Here is a 23770-nt window from a genome sequence, read left to right as displayed (position 1 = left end):
CCCCCCCCCCCCCCCCCCCAAGGGCTTTAGGGTTGGGCCCAAAGGAGTCAGTGTGGGGGGATGTTATTTGAATAAGGATTCATCATTGGACATTTAGTTAAAACTACTTGTTAAACAAATATCTCCTAACTACAAACATCTCTCATTTCAACAAATGTCTCCATAACTACAAACATCTCTCACAGTAAAAAATATCTCACTGACTTCAAACATCTGTGTTTCTCAGGCGGGAATGGTTGACAGACATTACCCCTGGTTTGCTGGTCTGATGGCTGCCTTCCTTGTCCTTGTGTCGGTCCTGTGTATTCCTGGTGTGGCAATTTTACGGAAGCTTGGCGTTCTACGATACAAAGATTATGCTAAAGGTGCTCAGGCACAGACTGGTGGCCATACTACCTCCACTGTGGCATTCATGAGGACAGCTGCTGAGGATAATGACTCCGGCCATAATTCCGATGAAATCAATGAAGATCACCTTCGAGGAACTAGTTGTGCTGTCATTGATGAACATGTGACGTTTGGATTAGGGGCAGATGAAAATCTGAGCAATGTTTGATACTCGAAGGAAAAAAGAATTATCTTTTAATGTAAATTTGGGAATTAAGGTTGAAGACTTTTTCAGTACTCTATTTGCCTTCAACATCATATAACTTCAATGAAAGATTCAGTTATGGTGGCTTCTGGGGTTTTCATAGGTTGATTCAGTCAGGACTAGATCGATGGAAGCATTGATTGGCCTCAATTGGAAGCAATATAGAGCTCATGTGCAAGAAAACCACAGAAAAAGAACAGAGAACTTGATATCAGTATTAATGCTGTAGCCTTACAGTGTTATACAAATTAGCCTATAATTACCACATTTAATCTGATAAGTGATAGCTTATAAGGATCCCTACCCTTTACTAAAATTACCTACTTATGTTTGGGGGTGAGTGGGGGTTGTCATCCTGCCATGTGTGTGAATGAGGAATACTGTCATCAGAGACTTTTTGATTTAAAACCCTGAGGCAGTGAATCTTCTGCCCCCCTCCCCCAAATCATTATAAATAGCTACCTTCTTATTGTCCAGCAATATTTGATGTCGTCTAATTGTGAAATGTTATTGTTTTCCTTGTTGCATCACGATTACGACTATGTCATTGCGGGGAATTGGTAATCTTACACCCCCACAGTCTGTAACATGGGCTATCTCTGTCCTTCAGGTGTGGGAGAGAATGGTAGCAATAGAGAATGTTTGGACTCATGTTTTAAAATGATTATTTGGGTGATTGGGTTTGTAAAGTACATAAACAGAAATGCAGTCAGCATTAGACTCATTTACATACTGTTTGAAACAAAACTTTGACTTCAACTTACCATAGACCTGGATAAAATTATTTAGAAATTAATACCATCTGAAATATTGTCAAGGTCATGAGAAATAACCATGAAACAAAAACTTGACAATATTAACCAATTCACCCCTGAAGAAACATTTGAACTTGTCCAATTTAAAGGTTGGAATAGTTCATTATGAAATTTCAGGGGTGAGTCAATGAGTTAAACCTGAAGCTTTGTATTCTTAATAGGATATACTGGGATGAGTAACACTATGCCGGTTGTTTTAATTGTGTATTCAGGTCTGACAAAATGTAATTTAACAATACAACTAGCTAGTATGACATGACATTAGATTATCATTAATGCTTACTCGGCCTGTAGATTTTCAGTGTGGACATACGTTACTTTTGATACGCTATCACTGTTCTCATGAACACATGTCTGCAAGTCAGAATTGTCTCAAATGAATGCTTCAAAAAACTTGTTAATACTAAAAATTATATAAAAAAAAAGATAATTCATCTTAGACCATACACATTGACTGAAGCAGGTTTTTGGATTTGTTTGACAATCAAGTGTCACAGATTGATCCTGATCAAGTGTTTCACTGCCATGTTGTTTTTCTGTTTGTTGTGATTTCTTGTTTATCTGTTTGTTTACTTGTCAAATTCCATGTGTAGACTGGAATGAACATTTTTTTTACTGAAATCAGTGCAAATTATGAGATTTATTTGTTTGATTTTGTAAAGTGAACACATTTTACAACAGTATAGTTTTTAGTCAATTTTGATCCAGCTCCAAACATGTTCATTGAATAGTCAAATTAATGTTTATTGTCGTTTTAGTGGGTATTTCACCACTTAGTAACTATTGAATAATGGGTAATATAGATTACATACCACTGATATCAGTTCAAATAGGTGTGTCTTATGGTCGTTTTTATGTAGCGGAACTGGACTAGGTCAATCACGGCCAACCAGGTTGCTCTACTAGTTAGAGTGTCCGTTTCGAGTTTGGAGGTCCCGGGTTTGAATCCTGATATGGCCATGTATTTTTCCTCTTCTGTTGCATTTATGTTTAGTGTTGTAAACATTACATAAGTCTCTGATTTAAACTGTACCTCAGAGAGATTTATCATTCTCTGATTTAAACTATACTTGAGAGAGATTTTATCAATCTGTGATTTAAGCTGTACCTGATAGAGATTTTATCAGGCACTTTTTGAAACTGTACCTATTAGAGATTGTATCAACCACTGATTTGAATATTTTTTGAAAACTATTTTATGGGGATATTTTATGCCAAAGAATCTCGTACATTGTTGCAGTTTTACTGATATTTTATGATAGTTTTATTTTTTATTTGTCTGACCTCAGTGAACAGATTTCAACACCTTTATAAATCATTTTGTAAGAACTACTAACCTGATGATTAGCTACACATTAACAGCTTACCTCAATGGGTCACATTTACAGTTAGGCATCACATATTTTAAAATGATTTGACACACCAATATTGCGTTATCAATAAGTATACAAATCTATATATGAGACACAGAATCTCAGTCTTGTTTAAAATTTGCATATAGGTTCTATTTGAAGACTGAGTTAAGTTTGTATTTTAGCTCTATATTTACTGAACACCTTTATAAATGTTAAGTATCAAGTCAGATCTGTAAAGAACTGGAGGCTAAATTATCTCAATTGCTTGCATTTTGACCCAAACTGAGAAACTCATTTGCATGTTTCAGGCTATTTTATTTAAATAATAATCATGGTCAGTGAAATGCTTTATAACTGTCTGTGCTGATTTATACAAGAGAGTCTCATAAGAATGTGTGAATGTTGAAAAAAATGAACGTAATTTAATCTTGACAAATGTGAATATATGAGTACAATGTACTGTTAATTTGTTTTCTCTCACATTTTCAAAGAGAAAAACTGCTGTTTTGTAGAACCTAATATATGGGTATCATAATCTCAGAGAGCACTGACTATATGTTTAGTGCTGGCTATACGGTTAGTGCTGGCTATATGCTTAGTGCTGGCTATATGTTAAGTGCTGGCTATAGGGCTAGTGTTGGCTATATGTTTAGTGCTGGCTATAGGGCTAGTGCTGACTATATGTTTAGTGCTGACTATATGGTTAGTGCTTTCTATATGGCTAGTGTTGACTATATGGTTAGCACTTATATACATGTATATGGTTTTCTGTAAATCCATATGACACTGACTATATAACTAGCACTGACTATTTGTTAGTGCTGGCTATATGCTTAGTGCTGGCTATATGTTTAGTGCTGGCTATATGGTTAGTTCTGACTATATGGTTAGTGCTGGCTATATATTTAGTATACAGTTAAAGTATGGGTTCGCCTCGGGAAATAGACCTGGTCTCGGGACACCAGAAACTTGCTATATGCCTCAACCCCATTCTTTAACCGTTTTATTATACCGATACACACTGGAAAGATAGTTTTAACTAGAAAATATTTGTAAACCATAAGCTGTATAGCTTCACGTCCCAACTACCCTTTTAATGGCAATGGAGCCAAATGCGCGTCACTGCCGAGTTCGGTAACAAGCTCCGCCCATCTCTTGCCTAATTGGCTCGGCGGAAACACCTGAGTGTAGGTGTGTTTTAGTTTCCAGACTAACACACAGGACTAAAACAAACTAAGGCAAAAGTGGGGATATATTCGATTTAACCAATTACTTTTATATAGAGTAAATAAAGTAGAGGTGTAATAATGCTGGCTATATAGGGCTAGTGTTGGCTATATGGTTAGCACTTATATACATGTATATGGTTTTCTGTAAAACCAGATAACACTGACTAACTAGCACTGGATATATGGTTAGTGCTGGCTAAATGTTTAGTGCTGGCTCTATGGTTAGTGCTGGCTATATGTTTAGTGCTGGCTAAATGTTTAGTGCTGGCTCTATGGTTAGTGCTGGCTACATGTTCAGTGCTGGCTCTATGGTTAGCACTATATATATGGTTTTCCATAAAACCTGATAACACTGACTATATGGTTAGTGCTGGATATATGGTTAGTGCTGGCTACATGGTTAGCACTGACTATATGGTTAGCATTGACTATATGGTTAGCACTGACTACATGGTTAATACTGACTACATGGTTAGCACTGACTATATGGTTAATACTGACTACATGGTTAGCACTGACTATATGGTTAGCACTGACTATATGGTTAGTGCTGGCTATATGTTCAGTGCTGGCTCTGTGGTTAGCACTATATATATGGTTTTCTATAAAACCTGATAACACTGACTATATGGTTAGCACTGACTATATGCTTAGTGCTGGCTATATGGTTAGCACTTATATATACATATACATGTATATGGTTTTCTGTGAAACCAGATGACACCGTCTATATGGTGCTTTCTTGTATAATATATTATTATCGACATCAGATGTTCCCTTTTTTTCGCAAGGCAGCTAGAAATTATTCCAAACAGTGTGATATTGCCATTAAATGCAATTATTTAATTAGTTGTTTAGTCAATTAGTAGCATTCAGCCTTTGGCTCAGGGTATAAGCTGAATTTTGAATTGAATTGTCTTACTTACAGCATTGCTTCTGATCTTATGTATAGGATTACTAATTAAGAATGAGGAAACACTACTGTAGAAAAACAGTAGCCTGTCCGGTCATCATTTTCAGTTAACAGAAAAGGTCCTGCATGTTTTACCTGCAAATATTCAAATGAGAAAGTCATATTAAAAGGCCAAAGTTTGTTTCCTATTAAAGTCAAAAGTCAAAGGTCACAAGCCAGGAGCACTGTACATTGAATGAAAATGTACATACGGATATCCCCAATGTATTTGTGATTGTGATTTCCAATGAAAATATATTCATCTTGCACAAAAATAAAGATTATGACCCAAGAATCAAGTTTTTGAATAAATAAATAATGTTTGTTATATCTATAAAACATGCTTCAGTACACCTTATTTGCATTCAGGTTTCATTAGTCTGATGGTGAGAAATTTATTGTCAGAGAAAGCTCTGACAATGTTGTCAGACAACTCCAGAAAACTTTGAAGTTGTCTTTTGAGTATAAATGTTATGTAAAAGTTGTTTTCTGCATGTTAATCATTATAGTTACTTGTCTTGTATGATGTTGCTAAAAAGGATAGGATCTTTGTTATTGTGGTGGTACTGTGAATGACTGAGTGACAGGGTATGATTTGAAAGGTCATCAGTTTCAGGACCATGGTCTGGGGTCCTATTTTGTTTTAGATTTCTGGTCCACAGTCTTGGGCCATCAGATTTCTGGTCCACAGTCTGGGGCCATCAGATTTCTGGTCCACAGTCTGAGGTCATCAGATTTCTTGTTTGCGGTCATCACATTTCTGATCTACAGTCCACACTTTGATATCGGGAATAAGTGAGGTGTTATAATATGAATTGGTTGACTTATTGAAGAGAAGATTAAAAAATTGTTTGTGGAATGAAAAAGTGTGTGGAGAATCAGATGCTGGAAAAATTGTGTGCATCATGTGTTGAGATGTGTTTAGGTACATGTTTACATAATGTGTAAAAAATTGTGCTGAGAAAACCTGATGTGAAGAGTCCCAAAAATGTGTATATAACTATGTCTGTCTAGAAATATGTGAACTATGAAGACATGTGTACATGGTAAAATTGGGCATGCTTGCATTTGTAGATACATTTGTATATGCAATTTTATGGTAAAAAATTAAGTAATATCAAAAATCAAAGATTTTTTTTCCTTATTTAGTTGAACTTTTGGAATAAACTGTGACGAATTGTATATACCTATAATAGAGATTGTGAGTCAACACACACAGTGATGACGGTAGTTAATGACGCATGTATAAAGGGAAGCTATTCTGACAGGTTAAGGATTCTTACCTCTGTATGCAATGAATTTACATTTAATACAGTAAAACTGTGTATTTAAGCGGTATTCCAAGTTTAGCGCGTTTCACGCTTTAAATCTTGCACGATTGACGTTTCTGTACATAGTATTCTATTGCATATAGTATAGGCACGCCAATTTATCCAGGCACTCATCTGCTAAAACTTGATGATACGCTAGAATTTGAGTTTGCTTAAATAAGTACTTTTACAGTATCCTAAATGATATGTTTTCTCCCCCTGGGACAACAACTTACAGTTGAACATATGTACACCGTAGAGGTATTTATACATATTATAGGAACGTTTTGATTATTTAAAGGCTGTTTTTTTTTAAATTGATATATATAATTATATAACTTTTGATTTTAATTAAATTGAATATTGTGTGAAAGTGGAGTATAATGGAATATTGTGGTTTTAGTGTTTTAGTGTTCCTTTGTCGTCATTATTTCTCCACAGTGGAAAACTTAGTCAGATAAACCCAAGACCAAGTCTCCTGAAATATTATAATTTGTTTATACTGAAGTTGTTATTGGTTCTCTCTGTATATAAACTTATATTACTGTGATGTTAACGTCCCAACACGAGGGATTAACAAAATACGATCATTAACCATGGTGGTGGCACGTAACCCTATATTATAAGTGATGTCTGCCAAACTATACACCCTACTCTTGTATAATCTAACAGAGTAGGTCAATATTGAACAAGATTCGCCCAGTAGGTTTGTTAACTCATTCACCCCTGAAGACACATTTAAACTCTTCCAATTCAAAGGTTGGAATAGTTCATTATGAAATTTCAAGGGTGAATGAGTTAAGTCACCACTCTGACCAAAATATTGAATCTCCACAATTTACCAGTTTTGTTATTTTTTGATGATTTTGTTTGATACAGTGCTGGCCTCTATAATTCCTATTGTATCCACATTATTGATATTGATCCACAGTAGGGAGATATCTAGATTGATCCACAGTAGGGAGATATCTAGATTGATCCACAGTAGGGAGATATCTAGATTGATCCACAGTAGGGAGATATCTAGATTGATCCACAGTAGGGAGATATCTAGATTGATCCACAGTAGGGAGATATCTAGATTGATCCACAGTAGGGAGATATCTAGATTGATCCACAGTAGGGAGATATCTAGATTGATCCACAGTAGGGAGATATCTAGATTGATCCACAGTAGGGAGATATCTAGCATTAGGATTGTTTATACAAGTCGTTCTTTTAACCAGTGAGTTGCCATTAACCTCAAACCAACGTCAGCATTATGTTTTGAATAATGGCCTACTGATATCAGTTGTTACTTGTGATTGTAGTAGACATTTGTTATTGTTTCTGCCTTACCACGGTGAACAATTCACACACATCTTGATATATCTCATAAAGCACTTTGATTTGACAGTATCAGAAATATGTTAAAACAAATGTTGAGATTTACAGTTGTGAGGTACAAGGGATAATTGTGACAATGCAGCATTTACATTGTTTTAAAAATTGCATTGTTTTTATTAAAAAAGCAATACCATATAACAATAAATAAAAGTATGTTTCCCTCTGTAAGAATCTCTTGATAAACGGTATGACAAGATACCTATGGTCAATTGTGCTACACTTACTGGTATGGTAAGTGTAAACTAATCAACCGCTGGTATCTGATGATAGATAAATGGAGGCAGTATACGGAGGTGTTGCTGTAATGACCTTTGTTAGATTTGAAAGCAGTATACGGAGGTGTTGCTGTACTTACCTTTGTTAGATTTGAAGGCAGTATACGGAGGTGTTGCTGTACTTACCTTTGAAGGCAGTATACGGAGGTGTTGCTGTAGTTAACTTTGTTAGATTTGAAGGCAGTATATGGAGGTGTTGCTGTACTTACCTTCGTTAGATTTGAAGGCAGTATACGGAGGTGTTGCTGTACTTACCTTTGAAGGCAGTATACGGAGGTGTTGCTGTTCTTACCTTTGAAGGCAGTATACGGAGGGGTTGCTGTAGTGACCTTTGTTAGATTTGAAGGCAATATACGGAGGTGTTGCTGTACTTACCTTTGTTAAATTTGAAGGCAGTATACGGAGGTGTTGCTGTAGTGACCTTTGTTAGATTTGAAGAAATGATGCTGTAGAGATTGTTGTTTCGTCCACTCTAAAGTGTTAAACTGTGACTACTTATCAGTGGAAATGTTCAGGAAATATAATCTTGTGGATGACACGTCTAGTCAGCAGCTAGGTAAAGTTTTAAAATTGTTGTTTTTGTGATTTTGTATTTTTAACCTAGATAAGTTTATTATCGGTTTTTCCTAAATGTTGGAATGTCCATGATTATGTTATTTACAAAGACTGAGTTTAAACTTTCTAATTGATTTCACAGTCATTTTCCAACAATGCTTCTTTAATATCGTTCTACTACAAGAATTGATAACATTTACTGCTATATATCTGCCTGCTTAACTGGTAAAACAATGAAATCATACCTGTTACAGGATTATTTAATCAGTAATTTGTGTGTTGGAGAGCAATTTATGTTTTCATTTACATCAATTTCTAATGTATCCAGAAATTGGTTTTTGTTCATCTCTGAGCACATTCTTTTCTTTTGTCTCTTTAATCCTTAAACTCATAAAAACCTCTTGAAAGTTCACTTCTGACTTTGTCCTGGTTCTTGGGTTGAACTCCTGTCATTCAGACTCCATGAGAATTTCTGTAAGTGTGGGTCCTTCCCGTCAGTATTCCTGGATAGGCCTCTGAGTATCATTGCACCAGTATTGGTGACCAGGATATAAGTCATAAAAAGCAGTGATTCTATAACTCACCCAGTAGTATACAAACAACAGTACTTATGGGATGGAGAGCATCTATTCATATTTTATCCTCACAGATTTCATTTTCATCAGTGTACAATTGTTTCACTTCCTTTTTTAAATATTTTTACACCATGTGTGACTTAATTAACTCATTCACCCCTGAAGACACATTTGAACTCTTCCAATTCAAAAGTTGGAATAGTACATCATAAAATTTCAGGGGTGAATGAGTTAAGCTAGTTTGATAGTTCTGTAGAGAAGGGCTTCCATCAACTATTACATTGTTAGTTGACAGTAACTGTTAAATGTGGTAATTCTACAGTCACATTTAAATCATAATTTTTCAGATCATAATCTGCGACATAGAATTATTCTAGAGTATTAACTCATTCACCCCTGAAGACACATTTGAACTCTTCCAATTCAAATATTTCAATAGTTCATTATGAAATTTCAGGGGTGAATGAGTTAAATGGAATAACAACTTTGTACAGGAAAATGAAATAGAAATGAATACTAAATTTGTTTAAAGATGGAATTTTACTGTTTTCTTTGATTTATTTGTTTTATATACTTAACTTCGATGTCAGAAATTTTCCAGATGTTTCCTTTACTTTGTAAGTTTTTGACGTGTAAGGTAATAAATCTCTATGCAATTTTGGCAACAAGTTGTATTTGACTTCTGATTGAAGTTTATAAGTCATGTTTAAACACAGAGATTTGTAACGTTTAGGTATATGGGACCTATTTCTAGAAGTCCAGAAAAAAACACCTGTATAAATCCCTGTGGTTCCCAAACTTAAGTGCTGAGAAAGGGAGCTGATAGAGAAACGGGTGTGCTTGTGTTACATATTGGATAAGGTATTAAGTGCTGTTATATGTGTTAAGTGCTGTTATATGTGTAAGTGCTGTATTTTACTGTGATCATTTACTACAAAACTTCTATTACTGACATTGAAAATACGGACAGTACAGGTAAGTGTTCTACTTTGGTGTTTTCTCACTGTAAATATGGATTGTAAACTTCATTGAAGTCATGTGCTTGTTGTATACTGTACATATTGTATATAGCTTAGCTCACTCACACAGGAGCCGTTGAACTGTATAATCATCACACAAGTGAGCTCAATTTTTTTAGGATTGAGAGTGAGCTGTATAATTTTTGTCACATTCTGGGTGATCATCCTGTGGTTCATGTTCCCCTGGGTGATCATCTTATGGTATATGTTTCCCTGGGTGATCATCTTGTGGTACATGTTCCCCTGGGTGATCATCCTGTGGTACATGTTCCCCTGGGTGATCATCTTGTGGTACATGTTCCCCTGGGTGATCATCCTGTGGTACATGTTCCCCTGGGTGATCATCTTGTGGTACATGTTCCCCTGGGTGATCATCCTGTGGTACATGTTCCCCTGGGTGATCATCTTGTGGTACATGTTCCCCTGGGTGATCATCCTGTGGTACATGTTCCCCTGGGTGATCATCTTGTGGTACATGTTCCCCTGGGTGATCATCCTGTGGTACATGTTCCCCTGGGTGATCATCTTGTGGTACATGTTCCCCTGGGTGATCATCCTGTGGTACATGTTCCCCTGGGTGATCATCTTGTGGTACATGTTCCCCTGGGTGATCATCCTGTGGTACATGTTCCCCTGGGTGATCATCTTGTGGTACATGTTCCCCTGGGTGATCATCCTGTGGTTCATGTTCCCCTGGGTGATCATCGTGTGGTACATGTTCCTCAGAGTGATTATTCTGAGGTACATGTTCCCCTGGGTGATCATCTTATGGTACATGTTCCCCTGGGTGATCATCTTATGGTACATGTTCCCATGGGTGATAATCTTGAGGTACATGTTCCCCTGGGTGATTATTCTGAGGTACATGTTCCCCTGGGTGATTATTCTGAGGTACATGTTCCCCTGGGTGATTATTCTGTGGTTCATGTTCCCCTGGGTGATCATCGTGTGGTACATGTTCCTCAGAGTGATTATTCTGAGGTACATGTTCCCCTGGGTGATCATTGTGTGGTACATGTTCCCCTTGGTGATTAATCTGTGGTACATGTTCCCCTGGGTAATTATCCTATAGTACATGTTTCCCCGGGTGATCATTGTGTGGTACATGTGCCCCTTGGTGATTTATCTGTGGTACATGTTCCCCTGGGTAATTATCCTATAGTACTTGTTACCCCGGGTGATTATTCTGAGGTACATGTTCCCCTGGGTGATTATTCTGTGGTTCATGTTCCCCTGGGTGATCATCGTGTGGTACATGTTCCTCAGAGTGATTATTCTGAGGTACATGTTCCCCTGGGTGATCATTGTGTGGTACATGTTCCCCTTGGTGATTAATCTGTGGTACATGTTCCCCTGGGTAATTATCCTATAGTACATGTTTCCCCGGGTGATCATTGTGTGGTACATGTGCCCCTTGGTGATTTATCTGTGGTACATGTTCCCCTGGGTAATTATCCTATAGTACTTGTTACCCCGGGTGATTATTCCGAGGTACATGTTCCCCTGGGTGATTATTCTGAGGTACATGTTCCCCTGGGTGATCATTGTGTGGTACATGTTCCCCTTGGTGATTAATCTGTGGTACATGTTCCCCTGGGTAATTATCCTATAGTACATGTTTCCCCGGGCGATCATTGTGTGGTACATGTGCCCCTTGGTGTTTTATCTGTGGTACATGTTCCCCTGGGTAATTATCCTATAGTACATGTTTCCCCGGGCGATCATTGTGTGGTACATGTGCCCCTTGGTGATTTATCTGTGTTACATGTTCCCCTGGGTAATTATCCTATAGTACATGTTCCCCCGGGTGATCATTGTGTGGTACATGTTCCCCTTGGTGATTAATCTGTGGTACATGTTCCTATGGGTGATTTATCTGTGGTACATGTTCCCCTTGGTTATTCATCTGTGGTACATGTTCCCATGGGGGATTATCCTGAGCTTCATGTTGCCTTGGGTTATTATACTGTGGGCACGTTCCGTGGACATTTTCTCTGGTAAAATGTAATTGTTACTACAGAGCTGTACATATATTTGATTTAATTCAACTTTGCTTCTTTATTACAAAAAAAATCATGTTGAATGATGAACAAATGAAATAAAAAATAAGAGAAATTCAATAGTTGTTTTTTATTGTCCATAGATGGTTCTTTTCTTAGCCTGTTACAGAATGTATTCTTCTCCAACCTATGCTATGGAAAAGATGGCTCCTGCCTATTTCACTTATTATGGAACTTCTTTACCTCAATTAATCCATAAATATTCAAATAATGTCACATCATTTTACTGAGCTTGAGTTGCACAAGGAAAGCTACAGGCACTCTGGTAAAAAATAAAATAAATAACTTAAAGTATCCTTTTAGATGTCATATACATATTTCAACTGTATTTACAATGAGCAGAATTTTAAGCTCTGATGTCATCAGTGTGAGCTATTGACATGCCCTTTCGTTCGGTGTCCATTATCCTTTCTACATAATAAACTTAAAACTTTTTCTAACCAATTTTGCCCAATACCTAGTTAGAATGATGAGTGCATAGGTCTGACTGATTCTTGTTATTTTGGGGCTGATTTATGATCCAATATGGCAGCCAATTTTTAAATCTATTTGGAATTATAACTTGAATCTACGGAAGTAATTTGTCCAAAACTTAGATGGAAAGATCAGCACACAGACCTAACCCATTCTTGTTTTCGCCATAAACTGTTCATATTATTCTGCTCTCACTTCGATGGAAATTGAGCTAAACACATAGTCTAACCAAAGTGAAGCTGAAAATATAGGTCACAATGACCTACCTAATTTGATTAATGTAATACTCCTTGAACTGTATCACATATGAAGTTTGATGAATGTTGGACCTAGTATGGGCAGATCTACATAAAAGTCCAACACTAAATGTGACTATAATAATCACAAGCTTGAGAACACATCTCTTTTATGCGTCTCCCACATCCGCGGACATGTCAAGGGCAATAACTCTTCTAAGACTGAGAAACAGGACACCAGTACGTTGTTTCTGCTGTAGTAAAACCTCACTTAGATATAAAAAACAAAGGTAGGATTACTTATTTTCACATTTTGTAGCTTTTAATCACTTGTGGTTCAAGTAAAGAAATACAATGGTATCACAGTAAGGGTTAATGATATGTTGGACGTAATTCACTATCTTGGACCACCATGGTCGGGAATAGTTCACAAGAAAAAACATATATACACAACATACATAAAACACATGATAATGATGTATCAACAATTAAGACATCAGACATGCCACCTTCTTCATTCAAAATCTAATCTGACCATTGCACAGCAGGAAAAATAGTTACTTTTTCACTTTCTATTCTCGACACTTCTTGGGTGTTTTTAGCAGTCTCAACCGTGGCTGTTTCATAAAAACTCTGGTCCTTGTTTAATACATGTTTTGTAATACTGGTATGATTAGAGCTATTACAGAGGACACATACATTATATAGCTGGGAGGTTGTGTTATTACATCAATAACTCTTAGATGGGGGTAGCATTTTTATGGCCTCCCACATCAACCCCCCCTGATTGCATACATAAAAGCATGCAAATGAATGCCTTTATAAACCAGATCAAAGATAAGAATCTTTATTATAAGTTTCATGCTTTTTTTAGCAACCACAGCTCCAATCACCATTCAATTCTATTTGATGAGAAATAATTAATTTCCCGTAAATAATTTAAACATTATTTTCACTGAATTTGTATTAAACCATTACTTTTTTCTGTAATTTTAATAAAAAAAACATAAATGTTGACTTGTAAGTTAACACCCAGTGTTTTTTCTTCAAGCTGTAAAAAAACACTGTTCCACAATCAGTTGATTATAATATTACATTTCTTAAAGAAAGATTTCTAATGAAATCTGAATCAAAACTAATTTGTGGATGTGATAGTGAAGAACACACAAGTGCTTTCTCTTATGATGACCCTAAAATGCCCAGACCCTCACTAGGTGTGTTCCCTAATCAGTTCTCAGATCACAGACGTCTTAGTGAGGAATGGCCGAGTCTAGATCAATCTTTGTGTTACTATATAAAAGGTCTTCATATTTATTCCAAATCATACATTTCTCCATCAATGAAATATTTGTTTACAACATTTTAAGTCTTTGATAAAGCCCTACAAATTTACACAGCCTCCATCATGCGCCACTGATTTGCCTGCATCTGATTGGCTCCGATCTGCAGCTGGTTCCAGGACTTCCTGTGGGTCTTCAGTGCCATCTAACCAGGAGAAAAAAAAGAATAATTGAGAAAATTTGCCCCGTTCTTTTCTGCTGGGTTTTGAAGGCAAACATTTTATGCTTGTAAGTAAAAACTGTCTGCTGTCATCAAGAATTGCTGTTTCCTGACAGAATTTAACCATGTTATATGTAGAAACCCAATCATTATCATGCAGTAGTACATTGTCATTTATATGTATAACTGTTCTATACCCACAATAAAGTTGGTATTTTAATCATATGTATTCATTATTTAATTTAAATAAATAAATATTAGTTTCAGTATTTAAGTGAGAAATGCTGCTCCAGTCTGCAGGATTCTAACATTCATATTACTAGCCTAATTTAAGGGGTAACATATAGCTAAATTTATATTTAAGTTTCCAAATACTGTACTGGAATTTTGAATAACTGCATGTAATTCTGTAAAGACATTGCAAAATATGTTGTGTATGGTAGAGGGTACATCTATAGAAACAGAGGTAAAAAACTTCAGTGTGCAATTGTGATGTGGTAGGACATGAAGTAATGGAGTATCAATGGTAAAAGAGTCTTTTGGAAATTGATTTTATTCTTTATCTTCTTGCAATAAAATTTAAAGGACAAAAGAATATGATCAAAGTAATAAAACAGTGATTGTGTTAGATTAATTTACCTCAGCTATTTCAACCTTCCTCTCCCAGCTCCGCACTTTCTTCTGCAGTTCGTAGAGATCTGCTTTCTCTGTGACATATTCCATCACCTCTGGTACTCGGTAATCTGCCAGTTGTTGGCGTAACTTTCTATTAATTTTCTCTGCTTTAGCACGTTCCTGAAATTTATATATTATAAAAGAATAGCGAAGGTTCATAAAGCTATACCCATATTTACTGTATACACTGTGAACTGGGAAACATTGGCCTAGTAGCACTTCACTGGTAAAATCCATATTGGCCCAGTTTCACCCTTTGCATTTAATTACTATAATGGATAGGCTGTGTACGGACAAGCCTTCCAACTATTTGGACTTTGAGGCCTAGCTTTGAGCTTTAACTTGTTGTGATGAAGATGTGAATTAAGTAATGTTCAGTGGTTCAGTCTGGACATATCTAAAATGATGGATGAAAGTTGGGATAAACAAAGTGACTACTTTATACACCCTTAAACATCATGGATGATTACAACAATCTAACCAAAAACAAAAACGAGAAAAATCCATGAGGTCAATTTAATTTTGCCACAGAATGTGTTGCAAGTCTATTAACTTTGGTAGTTATTATATCAGTGTACATTTACTATTTTGTGATAAGCCGAACATGTAGCATGTAGCCACAGTATACACCATGTTAACACTTAATACCGATGAAATAATACCTTTTTTTATCTGATATCATATATGTGTCACAGGCTACAGGTACCCCAGTATATAGTTCTGTACAGCACCAGACTGGTAAAGCAACAGATCAAAGGTCGCATTTAAGGAAGCACAACAAGTTGTCCCTAGAATACAGACAGCACCAGTGTTGTGAGATACTCACCACTTCTACCACCTTTGTTTCAGCATCTATCCTTGTGAGCAGTTCATTCCTGGCTGTGATCTCAGATTTAAGCCTCTCCGACTCCATTGTTAGTGTATGTAGTTTTTTCTACAAAATGAACATCTTCATTTTTATTCTACGGTAAATTTGTCTAAAAACTAACACATTTTTACCCGACGCTGCTCTGATCTTTTGACTTTGTCATGATGTAAAACATATCCTGAACCCGGTCAATAATACTTTTTACACTTGGTGATATTCAACGTAAAGGGGACAATCCTTTGTTTATATCAATATACATTATTTTTGAGGGGAACTGTATGGGGCTTTATTAGGGCTGTCACAATATAACGGAAAACAGGTATATTGCAATACACGGATATATCGTATCGTACCATAATACAGAGATGAAATATTGCTGTATCGCGATGTTTTTTTTAAACGCTTATTTTTATGTATCTCATTCTGCTTCGTAATTTAACTTTACAAATTGCTACAAATTCTAACAGATATGCCAATATGCATAAAACAGGCTTTTAATAGTGGTGGGAATAAGTTCAAATTTTGTACATGTAATTGATGGTTGATTTGACAAAAATCTTAAATCTATGTGATTCATATTATATATGATTAAGTTTGATAACATTCTGACAACAACTTATCATAAAATCGAGCACATCTTTTCTATGACAATACATCGGGATACGTATCGCAATATATTCATTCTGTATTGCAATATATCGTGATACACTCTTGGCATATTGTGACACACCTAGGCTTCACTATGTTGTATTAAATGAGAATTATCTCTTTGTCAAAGTCAAGAAGCTCAGTTTCAAATAATTCCAAATATCCTGTAAGATTTGCCTCACCTTGTATGAGTTGAGGACCTGCAGCGTTTTGCCAGCCATTAGTTTTAGTCGGAGCAGATCCTGGTTCCTCTCGTCAATCTTCTCCAGGTACTGCTGGTTTTCTATCTTGAGCTGGTTGAAGTCCACCTCATGTAATACCTCTCCCATCTCCTCTTTCTGAATAAATGACCAAGGAATATATATGTGTCAGTATTAACAGCCAGGGAAGCATCTATAATGAGTCCTAGGTCTGGTGATAATGTTGTATGTATATATGGAAGACTGCTAGCTTTAGTGGTACCAACAGATTTACAACAAAATGGTTGTCAAACGGGAAAATATTTACAAATATTGATACTGAGAATATTTGTCAATTATTGCACATATTTGGAGCCAATAAAAGACAATTATTAAGAAATCAAACATCAATTACCTGCTTCAACTGTAGATGTAACTTTTTCTTCTGCACTTTTAATGTTGAATTTTTCAGACGTAGCTTTTCAACTAAAGCATCCTGTTCAGAAAATAAATGAAATTTTAAATAACAAGAACTTCTACAAAATCAATGTATGACACAATATCTGATACTGACAAATAACTTCTGTATACTAATACCATTATGATATAATCACTAAAGATGAGTGGGATATTATTTAACACTGGACCAAAGATCAAATGGCTCTTTATCATTACATATATCTCAACTGTTAAAAAGCTCTATTTCCATGAGAGTAGAATCACAATTATTTAAAACCATTTTTTCACCATACTCATGTTATGTTTATCAGTATTAAAACTTACTCGAGATCTTAATCTATCCTCAAAGTATCGCACCACTTTCTCAGCCATAACCGTTGCTGTTCTGGCGTTGACTGAACCTTTCAATATATCACGATCAAATTCATAGGACTCCTTCTTGGTTTCTGCTAATCTTAAATCTGCTTCTTCCATGATAGCCTAAAATCAGTGCAAAATTGAATGAAGTAATAATCCAGTTTTATCATTAAAGGATCACATAAAAGGTAGATTTCTGACTTTATTGAATTAAGAGAATCAGTTGTGAATCATCATCAGCATATTTACTTTAGGCAATAAATCCTGTTCCTGTTATATAAATACTGAGATATATTAGCATAATTATTTAATCACATACCTTAAATGTATCTAGAATCTTTTCACAATTTTCTTTCAATTTTTCAATTTCTTCTTTGAGTTCATCAATTTCTTTTTGTGCGATGTCACATTTCTGCTCGGTATTAAGGCGCATCGAAGACTTGTCAATGTTACTACTCCTGGATTTAGACCTCTTCCTGTTGACACCACGCATCACGTCCTGACTGGACGCTGATGGAACAATACCTGCTGCAGGCGCACCCTGTCCTGGAACTCCTAAGGCATCTTTGGTCTCATTTCTTTTGAGGTATTTCTCAAACATCTGTGTTTCTGTTGCAAGAACATCATTTTCTTTTCTGAAAATGAAAAAAGATGTGATTTGAAGCACTTATACAAGCAAGTTTTATGACCAATAAATATGGTCATTTTCCTATTAACCATTCCATTTCCCAGATTGATTTTTTTCATTTCATTTTTTGAATTTAGTTCATGGGCAACATACAATAGGTAGGCAGACAAAACTTGCTCCGATTGCTTAAAACTATACAATTTTTTATTATTTATTAATGTTAGGCCCATAAACAATCACCATGACAATCACTGCAGGTCTACGGGAATCATTTATTTCATAGACCAAGTTGTCTAGGAAGTTATTTCCTGTGATGTATTTAATTCAATGATAAGTATAGTAGAGAGAGAAGAAATCCTCTGTGAAGTTGCATGTCTTCCCATATTTTCTTTATTACATGTTAATGAACACTTAACATATAAGTAAAATTTCTTGGTAAAGATATGGTTATCAAAATTTTAGTAGGTCTATAAGAAATTTATATCTCATAGACCTATTATTTACATTTTTTAAATACTAATTTCTATGACTGTAAATGTCTTGGCTAAACTTTGAATTATTTTGTAACAGGACACCTGTGACCACAAGCTTCCCACTCCGACACTCTACAGATTAAGTTAAAAGGGAATTCCCTCTAGCCCAAAGCTAGAAAACAACCATAATATAGAGAGTAGTGTGTTTCCACCAGGGATTGGACCAGCGACCCCCAGCTTCCAAGTCCATCCCTCTTATCAATCCTACTGATTAATTGGGCTAAAGGGAAATTCCATCAAGCATGAAGCTAGAGGGCGCCCATAATCCTACATACAATTAAAATCTGCCACAATAGTGTACGTTTTAGACAAAAATTACCAGGTGAATTGGGGTTTTCCTAAAATGAGTTGCCAAGTCATGTAGTTGGCGGAATAATATCTAAATCTAGGACCCACCAAGTTTCCACGTTTGGTCACAGGTGACTACAAATATGAACCAGTCACATACCCAGTACACCTAGACCAGTTGAATGTACACACACCTTTGCACCATTCTTAACAAGACTGAGGCACAAAAAAATCATATCTAAGGACTTTAACACCTAGACCACGGGACTGTTAACACTAAGACCTAAATACTGAATACTGATTACTCCTGGGGTCTTCTGTAGCCTAACATCATGACAAATCTATCATAGTAAATTTGCCATTACTACAAAACATCTCACCCCTGTAACAAGACAAACAAGGCATAGTCATAAAACCTCATTTCAAACTATCTCATGCAGGACGTCTGTAAGGAATGTTTCATTCTTTCCTCGGACTATCAAAGATTGGAACACACTCCCTTCTCAAATTATTTCTTCTGATTCACTACTGTCCTTCAAATCATCTATCTCTGTTCATCAATATTAAGTTCTGTTCCTTTCCTTTCATAGCGCTACACCTATATATGACATGATCTTCACTATGCTGAAGTAGGTCATCAAATGGTAGAAGTAGAAGACATAGATATAAATATCTCATTGATCTACTCGCATTCAAGTATTGCACATGTATGATTATGTAGCCTATTTGTGTCGACGTACATTGTATTCTACTACACTAAATGTTTTGTTAAAAAACCACACCAAAAAAACGAAAATCACACAAAAGAGAAAATACATGTAACTGTTAGTAACAGTGACGAAATGGATATTAAATGGCACGATCTTCTGACGATTCCAGTCATTGTTTTGATTTAGTGCCACTGTTCTACATGCCTGTTCAAGTTCAACACATATATACGCGACGATTATCGCTTCTCATATTATTAGCTAGCATCACTTACTGCATGTCCTCAACCATATGAAACAGTTGTTCATCGGACAAATCCTGTAGTGGATCGTCCCCAGCATCATTGCTGGTATCGAGACTCATTGACTCTGAGTCGGCCATTTTTACGCTTTCTTGTTGCTAATGGACAACATCCGGGGATTCTACCACGGACGACAACTCTTGTCGATTGGGACACTCTTTCTATGCACTATAACGATATGACGGTACCTGTTTCAACTAATAAGTACCAAATAACTCCCTTAATGGTTGATGTTATTACCTATGCTAAATCAAAATACAATAAAATAGCAAAAGTTTTTTCTCTCGTCTAAATGCTGAATATTAACACTAACGTTAAGATAGCTTACAGGACTGACTTATAACGCACATTCATGAGTAGATATAAATAAATGCAGGTAGGCCTACATATGTACTAGTGTGACGAAATATGAGCACCTTAGTGTTTGCAACTTGCCAAGTTGTTCAAAAACATTACATTAACCCAGAGACGTTTATAGTATATATGCGTTTTTTGATTGACCAAGGACTTTGATCAAGGTCAAACAGAGACGTATAAAACTAGTATATATGTCTCTGGGTCAAGAAACCCATTAGGGCGGATTCATGTAGGCGCTAAACACCTCAACCAACCAACCTCTGGGTCAAAGGGGCTTGTACGTTGATCACTTTTTAGTTTTACGTCACATTGTTGCGTTGAAACTTCAAATGACTGCTTCCAAAGACCCAAAAGGCATATAGCCTGCTCGAATTAAATGCTACATTATTAAGTTTGTGTAAATCATTTTCCATCTTTCAGGGTAGGCCTACCAAGTGTTCTATCTAATGTTATATTCCAAAATGGTTTTAATGCGGAGGGTTATTTGGCCCGTATCTTCATCCGTCGCCTGTACATAGTTAACATATTTTGTCATGTTAGACTCCTCATCACAAACCGATATACCAATAGTACTGTATTCAGCAATTTAGTACGAAGCTGCCAAAAATATTCAAAAAATATTCTACTCCTGTTTCTGAATGGTGGGGCGACAGAAATGCTACAACAAAATACTCTCGGCATGAATGTAAAAAGTCAACAGGAAGAACGGTCCGTCTGCATGCCTCGCTGAAGGAAATGAAGCTTACAATAGATATTAAGTAAGAAATAGACATTTTCGAGTCCTTCTGCAGATTTAACAACGAACCAATTTGTTTATATATATGAATTTTAACAGTGACAAATAAAAGCAAAACAAATCAAGTGATTTCGAGTTGCAAAAATCGTCAAGTTAACCGCAAATTTGTTTTTTTCACAACCTCAGAAAACAACTTCTCCTAGTTCATCGGACGAAAGTCTTGCTCGGCAGTATTTGAAACAGTTCAGTATCACATCTTTCCCCTTATCCGCTAGGCGCTGAAATAGGCGTACACATATGTATCAATGCTTTTTCCATTGTAAAATATTCCACATAATTCAAATTCTCAGAAAAAGAAGAAAAGAAACAGAGCTCACATTTACAGAATATGGTTAGCTTCACGATTCTCATTTCGGCTCTGTCAAACTCAAACTTTGGGAGGGAAAATCGTCGACTTGCTGCTTCTATGGCAAGCCAGTACTTAACCAAATTATATAAGATGTCTTATAAATTATATAAAATCTCTTATAAACATATGGTATATCTTATTTAAAATGTATGAGATATCTTATATCTTTTATAAGATATCTTATAAACCTAACAAGATATCTTATAAAAGATATAAGATGTCTTATATGATATATACAGTAATATATCTTATAAAAGATATGAGATATCTCATAAACTTTTCTTTATAAGATAACTTATTTATTATATAAGATATCTTATGAAAGATATAAGATATCTTATATAATAAATAAGTTATAAGTTATCTTTTATAAGATATCTCAATTAATTTTCTTCATAAGATATCTTATATGTTATATAAGATATATCATAAAAGATATAAGGTATCTTATAAAGAAAATTAATTAAAATTAATTGAGATATCTTATAAAGAACGAGACTCTCGCGAGACGGACAAAGAAGAAATGTTTGAAAATGACTGCTCCCGTTGTAAGATCACATCCGTTTTCGTTGGCGATAATTTGTTCAACATTGCTCCGTGAATAAATGACAATTTGGCTTACCATAATTATATGTAGTTTCAATTTGATAACTGGTCCCATTGTCATCGGCTGCCATTTTCGATCAAATCCTCTCGAACCCATCGGTTATCGATAGGTTCCGAGCGCTGTGGGGGAGGGTTTGTTATCTCAAATTCAAATACTGAATTATATATAAGATATCTCATTTATTTTTGTTTATAAAATATCTTATATATAATATAAGATATCTTATAAAAAAAGTTTATAAAATATCTTATATATAATATAAGATATCTTATAAAAAAAAGGATGAGATATCTTATATATTAAGATATCTTATCTTATATATTAAGATATCTTATATCTTTTCTGGGATATCTTATATACTAATATAAATGATATCATATAAAGAAAAGTATATAAGATATCTTATATAATTTGGTTAAGTACTGGATCAACATTGCTCTATGACAACTTGGTTTGCCACATGCTCCACTCAATTGACTTATATAGATTTGTTTGAATCATTAAAATCAGTTTTATTAAAAAAAAATGTGTTTTGTGTTATTTATTGTACATTGTAAAGCAAAAAACGGATTACGTTATTTTCTTCACGCCGAAACACATTATAACATATATTGAATTTAATTTCAGAAATAAATAAGAATAGTGAATCGAAACAAAAATGGTGTAATTTTAATAACATTGCGGGGTATACAACAATTTTTTATTTTTTTTTAGGGCGAAACAACCCTTAGGGCGAATGGGATTTAGGGCGAAACAACCCGTTACCGATACGATTGTCACCGAACAACAACCACACAAACCACGGAACAAACAAGACAAAATAAAGAACAACAATACGAAATACAAGAGCAGAATGCAATCGATGGAAACGATGATATCCGGAATGGATACTCAAAGGGTACACCAGTTTCAAAGTAAGGGAAAGAACAAGAACATGCTAACAAAACGAAAGGCGAGATAATAATCCCTTAACATCCAGAGCAAATTTCGCGTTCATGACATACAGCAACAGTCATAAATCCCCACAAGACGCATTGTACTGTACAACACAGGGACAAAACACCAAGAAAACGTTGCAAGAACTGCGACGGATCGTATATCGCAGAAACTGGCGCTTTGGGGTCTGACGTGGTGAACACCGGCATGCTACGGAAACCCAACAAAGGAACTCCAGAAAGGAAGCCGTCGGAGTCCCGGATCCTGTTATTGACTGTGATAACTCCAAATAATCGGACAGAGAGAGAGAGAGCAACCTGATCCAGCGACATATACAGTGATGCACCTGGATACGCCGAGGCGGACTAGTTCTGAATCGAGATGAGGGGTCTCACACAACGATTCCAGATGGAGCGTAGCCAATCTCCCTACAGTAAAACTTGTATTACTTTCTTTGAAGAAGATAGTTATTTCGCACTAAAGAGTTTAGTACAAAATATATAATCACAAGTGGACAAAGATTTGGTCAGAATAATTAAAATCAGTTAATAGAACATCGAGTGCTTTAATGAGCCATTCTAAGGGACTTCTCATTGTAGCCCATTAGTTTTGTAGATTTACCTGACAAGATCAGTGTCTATATTGGCAAGCCGAGTCTAATTATTTAATAAATATACAACTTAAGCATCATAACATTACTATTATTTCGTTAAGTTAGAATAATCGACTGTGAAGATACAAGATACAA

The 23770-nt window shown here is 35.6% G+C and overlaps 3 protein-coding genes and 1 long non-coding RNA gene across 5 annotated transcripts in view; 2 read left to right on the top strand and 2 right to left on the bottom strand.

The window, feature by feature from the left end:
• The window catches only part of LOC110453613 (sodium- and chloride-dependent transporter XTRP3A-like), a 64536-nt gene extending 60792 nt beyond the window's left edge, over window positions 1-3744 (top strand). Inside the window, exon 9 of the mRNA XM_021502629.1 lies at window positions 227-3744. Within this exon, the coding sequence (XP_021358304.1) occupies window positions 227-556 (330 nt within the window). The 3' untranslated portion in view covers window positions 557-3744. The remainder of the gene's footprint in view (window positions 1-226) is intronic.
• Window positions 3745-6468: 2724 nt separating this feature from the next.
• On the bottom strand, window positions 6469-11184 carry LOC110453598. 2 transcript variants are annotated; one of them, XM_021502596.1, is made up of 2 exons: window positions 8244-11184; window positions 6469-8169 (listed from the first exon to the last, which is right to left on the bottom strand). In XM_021502596.1, exon 1 carries the CDS (start codon window positions 11168-11170, stop codon window positions 10079-10081), a length of 1092 nt encoding a protein of 363 aa, XP_021358271.1. In that variant the 5' UTR covers window positions 11171-11184; the 3' UTR covers window positions 6469-8169; window positions 8244-10078. The 2 variants fall into 2 exon arrangements, with proteins under 2 accessions (XP_021358271.1, XP_021358272.1); XM_021502597.1 differs by having other exon boundaries at window positions 8290-11184.
• LOC110453599 lies at window positions 8079-13344 on the top strand. Its single transcript, XR_002463297.1, has 3 exons — window positions 8079-8153; window positions 8320-11524; window positions 11585-13344. It is a non-coding gene; the product is annotated as an uncharacterized LOC110453599 (long non-coding RNA).
• LOC110453597 (coiled-coil domain-containing protein 113-like) lies at window positions 13134-20094 on the bottom strand. The gene is made up of 8 exons (XM_021502595.1): window positions 19951-20094; window positions 17839-18154; window positions 17487-17642; window positions 17119-17199; window positions 16707-16862; window positions 15835-15942; window positions 14973-15128; window positions 13134-14318 (listed from the first exon to the last, which is right to left on the bottom strand). Exons 1-8 carry the CDS (start codon window positions 20055-20057, stop codon window positions 14223-14225), a joined length of 1176 nt encoding a protein of 391 aa, XP_021358270.1. The 5' UTR covers window positions 20058-20094; the 3' UTR covers window positions 13134-14222.
• Between the last annotated feature and the right edge of the window lie 3676 nt (window positions 20095-23770).

The sequence above is a fragment of the Mizuhopecten yessoensis genome, unplaced genomic scaffold (genome assembly GCF_002113885.1).
Source record: "Mizuhopecten yessoensis strain PY_sf001 unplaced genomic scaffold, ASM211388v2 scaffold7473, whole genome shotgun sequence".
NCBI lineage: Eukaryota > Metazoa > Mollusca > Bivalvia > Pectinida > Pectinidae > Mizuhopecten > Mizuhopecten yessoensis.
This window is presented reverse-complemented; position numbering and strand designations above follow the sequence as displayed.

Coding starts and splice junctions, on each gene's coding strand:
- LOC110453598 (XM_021502596.1), bottom strand. CDS start 11,170: ATGTACCACACAATGATCACCCGGGGAAACATGTACTATAGGATAATT.
- LOC110453597 (XM_021502595.1), bottom strand. CDS start 20,057: ATGGCCGACTCAGAGTCAATGAGTCTCGATACCAGCAATGATGCTGGG. Junction 17,200..17,486: donor AGGATAGATTAAGATCTCGA/GTAAGTTTTAAT, acceptor TTTTCTGAACAG/GATGCTTTAGTTGAAAAGCT. Junction 16,863..17,118: donor TACATCTACAGTTGAAGCAG/GTAATTGATGTT, acceptor TCATTTATTCAG/AAAGAGGAGATGGGAGAGGT.